We start from the raw sequence: 10,230 nt of genomic DNA on the forward strand, positions 1-10,230 counted from the left end.
GGGATTTTGCTGCATAGTGTTCCAAACCAACCTCAGGCACAAGTTCATCTAGGAACACCTCAACACTGAAACACCAGAAACAAAACGATGGTTGAGGCCTCTGCCTTCTTGGCTCAGGGGGACTGCCTGAGTCCCCAGCAGGGCAGAGATGGTTTCACCCTTCTTTACCCCATGTTGCATTACCACACATGCTCTGATCTCTCCCACAGCCACAACCATGTTCAGCCTGTAATGAAGCAATAGCTTTTAACTGTCTGCCTTTGACTATGTGAGGCTCGTGGCAGCAGGTGTAGCCAACTCAGTGGACACGGGCATTGGGGTTTGAACTTGCTCCAGGATGGGTCCCTCCCCAGCCACGTGGCTGAAACCTTCAGGAGCATTACAGGCAAGGGGTGACGAAGGCTGGTGATGGCCATCTCCTGAAAGTGCTCCCTGGTGCTCTCAGTCTGAACTGTGGTTCCCTAGAGGTGTAGGAGGAGGGTCAATGGGACAATGAGGACATGGCCCAGCCTGGCCATTCTTCCCAGAGAGCTCACAGCCTGAGGCTGCCACACCAAACCTCTGCTGAGGAGGCAGGTGTTGGGCAGCCCATGCCTTACGGCACCACCTGACACCTAAGACAGTCAGATTCAAGTAATTAATATTGATACAGTAATTGTAATCCGCTCGCGCCGGGCCAAAAGCCAGGGGCGGGAGGACACGGCTGCGCCGGGACCCCGACATGGCGGCGGGGCGGCTGCCCGCCCTTCCCCATTGCCAAGCAACGGCGGCGGCCGCCCGCCGGCCCTGCCTGCCCCGGCCCCGGCCCCGGCCCCGGCCCCACCGCCATGGAGCCGGGAGGCAGGGAGCAGCCCCGGGGTGAGGTGGGTGAGCAGCTCCGGGCGGGGAGCCCCGCGGGGAGAGGCGATGCTGGCAGGGAGCGCAGCCGCACCCCGGGCGGTCGGCAGAGCCCACGGGTTGAAACGCTGTAGCGATGTAGCCAGGCGTGGTGCGTGCCCCTCTGTCGTGTCCCTGTGCACCGATGGTGGGATCACCGCTGGCAGATTTTGTGCCATCAGGGTGCCTGGGTGTAGGGAACGTGACCTTGTCAGTCCAGCACTTGCGGTCTGTAAAGGGATGAGATGTGTAGCCAGGGGAGGACGGGATGAAGCTGGAAGGGCTGGTATCCTTTCTGGCCTTGAAACATGTCTGCTTACCAAAAACTGTGACCAGTAAGAATAATTATAATGGTTATTTCCAAATTGAAAGCCCAAGGCAGGCAGCTCTCAGGCCCGTGTTATGGTCTGTGACCCTGAGGGTTCAAAGACTTTAATACTGAGCAGTCTGCTGAGCTTAGTTACGCAGAGACATTCCACATTAACTCCGCAAACAAACAGTTTTAATGCCTACCCATTAAGGATCATGTTTCCAAAAAATCTGCCTCCCATAGGTATAAAGATGAGCAACGGTGACATAAGTCGTTGTAAGCAGCCAGGGCGAACACAAAGCCTTGGTTTACACAGGTATGTGTACCTGGGCTGCCCTGCAGCACCGGGGCCACCACACACCTCTGCTGGAACAGTGAGGTCACAGCAGCGAACCCTGGTTCCGAGGGGAGCATCACCATTCCTGGGTGCCCCTCTGCAGTGACACTGGGTAGGTGTTAGACTTCGGTGTGGCCACAGGCAGCTGCAGCAATGTCTGCTTTGTGGAAGAATGTCTGTAAATACACGGGTGGATTTCCAAGTTATTAAAGATTGGGCCAAAAACAGAGCCCTCTGGGAAAAGAGGCAGAGCTCCACTGAATGAAGAGATGTGTGTTCATCCAGGCACACGTCTGTATAGAGTACAGGAGTGAAATTTGATTTTGTTCATTTAGATTGATGCGTAAACTCAGAGTTAATTTTATAATATCACTTCAAGAGCTTCTGTTTATAAGTGGTACAACTTTTTTAAAGGCAGATAAATGTTCTTTGTGGGTTAAAATATCTTGTTTTCTTTGTACTTAATTATCTGGAAATCTGAGGCTTGCTTTTGTTATATCCAGGCTTGGTGAGGCAATTTCCAGTAAACTATTCCCTGAACACCAGAGGTATGTAAGATGTGCCATTAATAAAAACTGACATGAAAAATCAACAAAGAAGGTTTTATTGTTCAGACACTGCTAACAGCCTAATTTATAATTACCTAGCAGAGACCATGATAGCACAGTTTACCTTGCACTGGATTCATGTACAACAGTACCTTTCAGTGAAACACTGCTAATAGCAACACTTAGCAATGCAGAGAAGACAAAGCTAACTGCAGTCCTAAGCTGACTCATTCAGATGCTTAGCACGGCTACTTTCAGTTACTTCTTTTTTCTTTCTTAATTTAATAACCTTTTCCAAATGATTCGAACCAACTAGTAGAAAACTTACTTAGTTTTACATTTATATACACACACAATTTTAGCATGTAACATACTGCTGTTTAATAAGCAGGAAGCAAAGAAATCTCCCAGGAAAGAAAGTGGAAGCAAAAATAGCAAAGTTTTCCTGGGACCACCATGCCACCTCATAAGGTTTGTGTACAACCTTAGCAGCAAACCCCCAGTTTTGTGGGATCTGAAACAAAGCACTGACTGTAAGAGACGCAGCAAGACTACTTTTGTGATCTTTTATGTAAGTTCTATTGCATTGTGACTGCACTGCAGTACTTACCATGTTTTCTTTCCTGTTCTCTACAAACACCTCACCCAAGGAAAGCTCTCACTAAAAAATTGACTATGGTCTGCCCAGAACTCTCAAATCTGGATCTTTTAAAAAATGGAAATGAGATATTCTGACAACTTGAAAGAAAATTCAGATTTTATATATATATATATATATATATATATATATATATATATATATATATACACATACTTATACATATAGATATATATACTTATATATATACACACACACACATATATATATATGGCAAAGATTACTTTTCTTCTGAGGGAAAAAGCTCTCAGTTTCGACAATTGAAAATTTTCCACAGGAAAGCATCGGTGGCCAACTCAGCTGTATATTGCATTGAATACTTTCAGGTGTGACATGTGCCCTTAGTTTCTGTAGTGGTTTGGAAGTAAGAGGATATTTTCTTTCTGGAGTCTAGATCTCCAGGGTGAAGATTCTCAACCTGAAAAGAAAGAATAAGGATGTCACCCCTAATAATATGATGTGAAGGAGCTTTATTTAGGATATGTCCCACTGATTTGGTATTTCTGTTGCTTGCACTTTCTGAGTGAAGGGAAAGGTCAGTATGTTAATGCTGTGTCAGAATGGTTCTCAACACAAACACTCTGCTGTCATCCAAGACGTCCTCCCCTTCAAACATAGAGGCTAATCTTTAGGGAGCAACTTAGTAGGGTTTCAGGAAATTAAACCAGCAACACTCAAATCTACAGGTTCATAGGACCAGGTCTTCAGGAACTGGGGAGCACCTCTCTGTAGGAATAGCAGCAGATTATCAGCAAGCTAGATTCTGCATATTCCAAAGAGGAAAAAAAATAAATAAATTGAAGTTTGAAGCATCTGAAGGAAGTTTGAAGCATTTGAAGGGAGTTTTCCCTACTGCTTCCTGATAGCATGCATTTGGCTTTGTAATTCTTACAAAGGGAAGCTTGTTCAGGGCAATGTGATGTGTTAGCTGGAAGGTTCAGCAATGCAGCAGTGCAAAACAGGTCTTGTTAGGCAAAGTTATGGCCATTAGACTGAAGCCATCTGAAAAAAAAAAAAGAAAACATCCATGAATTACAAAGGTTTTAGAACAGTTACTACTGTAGTAGGTTACCTCTAAGAAGGAATAAATACTAGAATGGAGACATCCAACTTTTCAGCAGTCAGTGGTTTGTGCTCCCTTACCAGCTATCTGGAATTGATGCCCTTCTAATATATGTTTCAGCTTAAACACAGCTGACTTCTCATTAGTGGACCATGGAAACACAGGGTTGACATGCTTTAAGAACACACAGAGTGACATGCATTAAGAATACAGTGAGGCTGATGACTGCTAGCACAATCTGTGGCATTGTTTCCTTCCTGATAATTCTGTTTTCTTTCAGCTAGTAAGATGGAAGTGATGGCAGATGACTATGAGACACAAGATATCTTGAAGCCTCTTGTGTTCCGTTTACATGAGAATGCCCCTGCAATAGTCCGTGAGGTTTTACTGGAACGTGGTTGGACTGAATTTGATCAAAAGGAGCAAGATGACACAGACTGGAACTTATACTGGAGGAACTCACCTTTTCGTATGACAGACCACCACAGCATCAAACCTTGGCAGAGACTCAACCACTACCCAGAAGCTGTCAGAATCACCAGAAAAGACTATTTGGCAAGGCATCTGAAACGTATGAAAGGGGCATATGGATCAGCTCTGTATGAATTTAGTCCAGTGGCATTCATTATGCCCAATGACTATGTCAAATTTATAGCTGAATACAGCAAGGAGAGACAGTCAGTAGGCAGAAGACCCAGCTACTGGATTTGCAAGCCTGTGGATCTCTCCCGTGGAAGGGGCATACTCATTTTCCAAGACATTAAAGACTTGGTATATGACTGTACAGTCATTGTGCAGAAGTACATTAGCAACCCCTTACTCATTTCAGGATATAAATTGGATCTTCGCCTCTATGTGTGTGTCACCAGTTTTTGTCCCCTTACCATTTACACTTACGAAGAAGGACTGGTGAGGTTTGCGACCGAGAAGTTTGACCTTGGTTCTCTGGACAATGTCTATGCCCACCTAACGAACACCAGCATCAACAAATACGGGGCTTCGTATAAAAAATATAAAGAAGGGATTGGCTGTGGCTGCAAGTGGACATTCAGCAAATTTCGTTCTTACCTTCGAATTTTTGGGGTTGATGACCTGCTTCTGTGGCAGAAGATCAATAACATAGTGATTCTCACCTTGCTTGCTGTAACCCCCTTACCAGTGGCTTCCAATTGCTTTGAGCTCTTTGGCTTTGACATCCTGATTGATGACAAATTCAAGCCGTGGCTTTTAGAAGTCAACTACAATCCAGCCTTGTGCTTAGACTGTTCCATTGATGACACTGTGAAAAGAAGACTTCTTCATGATATTGTTGAACTGCTGAACTACAAGGAGATTGACACTCTCAGGCAGAATGAAATGGCTGGGTCAAAAGCTGTCAGAAGGCGGGTGCCCTGGAGAACAGCTGGTGCAAGCACCCCAGAGGAGGCTCCTGGCTTACTCACTTGCCAGAAAGTGCCTACATCTAATTCTGCTTCTCCAGTACAACCTGCCCCGCAGGCTGCAAGAGGATCAATTCATAAAGTGGCTTCCCTGACCAAGAAAACTGTCAGAGCACATCCAAGGAAAACACTGACTTCCCAGCTGCGGGAAAAGATGAACAGGCCAAAAACATCCTCACAAGCAAAAAATGAAGATAAAAACAAACTCCCAGCTGTACATTCCCCATGCAGTTCTGCCCAGCTCAACCACTGGTTACCTACACCTGATTTCCGCAACTGCAAGATAAGCACACATCCCTATTTCCTCTCAGATAAAGACCAGAGGCCTATCCGCCGGGTAGGAGACTTTGTCCTTATTTTTCCTTTCAATGAAGCTGCACTTCAAGCTTCCAGGGATGGGACAGATGTAAAGAGCATCATAAAGGAAATAAACAAATTAGTGAGCAAACAGTTGCTATCAAAACAGCAGAATACAAAGAAGAGGGTAGGCTATTTAACTTCTGTTTAATTTCATGACTTTAGGTTATATAGACATACCATAAATGACATCTTTAACTTGAAGGAGGTAGATATATACTGAAATTGTTTTAGAAAGAGAGAGACCTCAAAACCATACACAATTTAAAAGTTGTAATTTAGAAATTACCATCAGAGATTATTTTTGAAAATGAAAGCACTGAATAATCCTTTAAAGTAATCAACAAATAAAAACAGAGAATTACATTTCTCAAAACATCCTCAGAGATGCCAGTCTTTGTTTATTATTATATCACAGATCTTTGCTTATTTCCTTTTCTTGACTAAGAGTGCCTTATGATTTGAAAAAGCTGATCAGTTTACACCGGGGGGTCATTCAGCATGCCTTCAGTTTACAAAGGTGCACATGATATGAATGACACAAAACTATCTCATTTTTGAATAACCCAGTGAGCTTCCTGACATTCATTTTTACAGGTTAATTTTGCATTGTATGAAACAACAGCATGAAACAACTTTCATTTTATGACCTGTAGGACTCTGTAGAAATGCTTATGGAAAGTAAGTTTAAATATATATATACTGCTCCAGTATTTTTTTTCAGATAAACTCTTGATAAACAAGGCCTTGTAGACTGCATGAGTAAGAAAAAAATAGGCTTCCCAAGGTAAGAGAGAAATTTGATAATGGAGGGCAGTTTATAAAGTGCAAGTATCCTGGTTAGAAGACCGAATCAAATCTCTGTCTCACAGACTCTGAATTAGCCACTTGAGGGGTACAGCAGTTAGTCTGCTTTGTTTTGCTTCCAATAAAACTGATCAACTGAGCATGGAAAAATACTAACGCTGAACTGAAGCATTTGAGATCTTCAAATTACTGTGCTTCCATTGTACACCTTTGCTGCCCCCAGCTGTCTGACAGGGAAGTAACTCTGTTCAGAAGTTATCTACAGTACATTATAAATTTGTCTCAAAATTGAGGCTAAATAGCATGCTTCATCTAATGACAGAAAACCTATGGAGAAAAATGTGGTTTCCCAACCATATTCTGTCTTCCTGAAGGTTCACAGAAGTATTCTCACTATACACCTTCCAGAACAAAAATCATAGTAAGCTGGCTTTTGCGAAGTACACAAGTGTAAAACAAACAACAGTAGGCAAATAACAAGGCAAGTTTGTGTACTACTGTAGAAACAAAGAGGATGTCAGCAATATTAACTGAAGAACAGGGACCTTTTGTCAAAAGGAATTCCTGTGAATAAAAGCACTTGTCCTTTAGAAACATCTATTTTCCCAACCAATCTGAAAACCTGAAAACATTAATCACATTGACTGTTTTTATGATGATTGAGAAAAAAAAAAAAAAAGCAAAACACAAAAACATAGATTTGTTTTAGTTAGAATAAAGCAGCACTTAACTAAAATTCTTAGTGAAACGCAGAGAAGAATGATCTCTTGGATTTTTTTTTTTTAAATTTTCCTTTTACAAAACACAAAATGAACATTGCAGTAGTAAAAAGCACAAGTTTATAAATTGTTCCTTTGTTATAAAGGAACAAAGGAAAAACTGAAATTTTATTATAACACCAGCTGACATCAAACTACATGGATGCTTAGAACATAATAACTCCTAAACTACATCATGTTTATAATCAATATTAGCAACACTGCCTTCTCTATTCAATCTATTTCTTCCAAAGATGATCTGTGGTTTGAATGGTGATTTGTTGGTAGTCTGGTCCACTGGAAACCGAAGAAAAGAAAGAGCAATTCCATAATCTTGCAATTATTTTGCACTATAGGTATGAGAAGAAGCTAAACCAGCATGCTTTGAAAGTGTGTTTGTTGTTGCAGGAATCTGAAGGGCATGAGGAGATAATTGGTCTTCTCAGTCACTGGGCAGGTAATGAGCTGAGCTCTACAGGGGAAATGCTTCAGTGCTTTGGAAGAATTCAAGACAGATGATGGACAGGCAGTCTACTGGGAAGGCAGTTGAAAGTAGCATCTGATAAATGATTAATCCCCCTAGGAATTAAATGCAATCCAAAGAGCCTTGAAGCTGTAGAGATTTACTGACCAGAAATATTTTTACTCTACTGGAAGAATAGAGGCAGTAGTGGGAGAGGTTAATTAAAAAACAAAGCAACACAAAGGAGGTCCGAGGAAAGACTTCTGGAGAAAGAAGCAGCATCTGTTTCATCTGGAATAATGACCAGGATGGAATAAACATTACAGTTTGTTTTCAAGTGTACTAGGCATAATTCTTAGATTAGGATCATATCATTACTTGATAATTTGGGTTAGGAGGGAGATCTAGAGGGGTTACTGTTCAGTCAACTGCTCAGGTTTTGGCCTAACACACAGCTCCTGCTAAGGTTTGATGCATGCTGGAATGTTTTACTCCAAAGAAGCTTTGTAGCAGAGGTTCTTATGCTGTGATCCCTATTTGAAGTCACTTCTGTAACTAACAGGAAATCAAGGGAAAATGTGATCAGTATCATGAAATAAACACTTTGATGAGAGGTACTATGGGCATTTATTTTAATGTTGCAGAAAGACAGCATAACTGCATTTCTTTCAAGTCTCGCTCAGGAGACATTTCATCCAAGTAAGGTTATTTCCAAAATAAGCACCAGTCACTGAACCAAAGTAAATTTCAGCTGTACAGATTCCACACATTTTCACAAGCCTTATATCTAGGCACAATAACCTGATATTCAGCCTTTTAATCACAGAATTGCTGAGGATCTCCATCTTTATTCCCGCTCATCAGGTATGTATACACATTGATAAGACCCACTGAGCCTTCTCTAGGTCTGAGAGCCCCAGCTCTCTTGCCTCTCCTGATATTGCAGGTACTTTAGTCCCTGATTGTTGTCATGGCCCTTTTAATCCTTCCTCTTCCTCCATAGCCCCAGGACACAGAGATAAGTTAGTCTCCATCTGTTAAACTATTTATATATTTTTATTGGTGGCATATGATAATAATTTGTATAGAACACAATTAGGAGTACTATCCTTAGTTTATTTCAATAGAAATAGTGGTTTTCACTATTGCACATGTTCTAATCTTAATTAACAGGAACAGAAAAGTGTCAGAGGCGTAAGGAAAGAGTCTTATAAACTGACATACACGTTTAGAGGAGAAAGATTAAATACCCCAGAGAAAATGGGTTGAACCACTTACGTACAGTGCAGCCCTTAGAGGGGAGGAATCACTTCTTATCTAAGATGATATTACCCTCCTCATCTTTAACTCGAACCCGTCCAGAGGAGTACTTGGTTTACTGTCTGCCATTGCAGTACACGGTCTTTACAGTTCCACCTGGGTACTCCCTCCTCTTGAACTGCAGTGTGAATCTCCTTCTGGCCATTACTGAATACAACTGTTTTATCTCCATTCCTGAAAGCAATAGTCACAAGTACATTGATCAGAAGGCATTGTCTGTTATTAACCTATGTTACTAAGCTGCTGTCTAATATGACACAATAAAAGTGGAAACTTCTACAGGTTATAATTCACTTCTGAGTTTACATGGGGTATCATTACAGATCAAGTATCACAATATGATTTCAATACAAACGTGCTTTTGTACATAGGATAATACCTAATGGTATTATCCACCCTATGGATGATGGGATCTGCATTTTATATGAATTCTTCATGCAGGGATCTCAAGCCATTTTGCAAACAGGAAACCCCTTTTACAACAGTATGTTCACTAAACATGGAAGAGGCATGTGTTAGCCTGTCCTACTGTTACTTGTCTTTATTTTACAACAAGGAATAGAGAGACAACATTTGAAATATCTTGCCAATGAAGAGAAGGTGAGCCAAAAATCTCGGAACAGAGCCCAGGAGTCGTCATCCCGAGTCCTTCAATACCTACACTGTTCGCACAGATAACTGGCTCTTGTTTTTCTTGCAAGTTACTCTGCAGCCCTGGCCAGATGTACAGACTAAATGTAAAGTTACATGGAACTAAATGAGGAATATTTCAGTCATTTTGCCAACGATAAAGGTCACCTGTGATTCAAGGTGGAAGTGAACAATTTTCAGTTCCTCATTGTAACAAAACCCTTGTTATCTTCCAAATCCCTTCTCCTTTCACCTGTGAATTTACCAGTCATGCAGAATTAACCAGTTTTACATCGGTATCGTTGAACCCATGCCCAGTGCATGGTTCTTGTCTTTAACAGGAGACTTACTTTTCTACTTTTAGTACTGTACTATGTGGGAAATAAGTTTCCTCAGATCCATCACTATAGAGTCATTTCACTGTGTGATCTGGGAAAACGATTTCTTGTGTGCCATTGGGATAATGTTTTTCTGTTGAAAACAAGATGTAAAAAATCTGTTTAGAATTCTTTCAAAATGCTTTACACAGAACTAGATCCAATTTTCTTTAGACATTGGAATGTATTTAGATATTTAGAAATGATACTGCTAAAGAAATTAAAAAATCAAATAATCAGATAGTAAAAAATAGAAGAGATGCATTTACACTTTATTATTATCTTTC

At 41.3% G+C, this 10,230-nt stretch overlaps 1 protein-coding gene across 1 annotated transcript; it reads left to right on the forward strand.

The window, feature by feature from the left end:
• Window positions 1-2,019: 2,019 nt before the first annotated feature.
• Window positions 2,020-6,617, forward strand: TTLL2 (tubulin tyrosine ligase like 2). Its single transcript, XM_068676919.1, has 2 exons — window positions 2,020-2,071; window positions 4,073-6,617. Exon 2 carries the CDS (start codon window positions 4,081-4,083, stop codon window positions 5,737-5,739), a length of 1,659 nt encoding a protein of 552 aa, XP_068533020.1. The 5' UTR covers window positions 2,020-2,071; window positions 4,073-4,080; the 3' UTR covers window positions 5,740-6,617.
• The last annotated feature ends 3,613 nt before the right edge of the window (window positions 6,618-10,230 follow it).

Source organism: Anas acuta, chromosome 3 (assembly GCF_963932015.1).
Source record: "Anas acuta chromosome 3, bAnaAcu1.1, whole genome shotgun sequence".
NCBI lineage: Eukaryota > Metazoa > Chordata > Aves > Anseriformes > Anatidae > Anas > Anas acuta.

What these genes read in the sequence shown, in the direction of transcription:
- TTLL2 (XM_068676919.1), top strand. Translation starts at nt 4,081, where the DNA reads ATGGAAGTGATGGCAGATGACTATGAGACACAAGATATCTTGAAGCCT.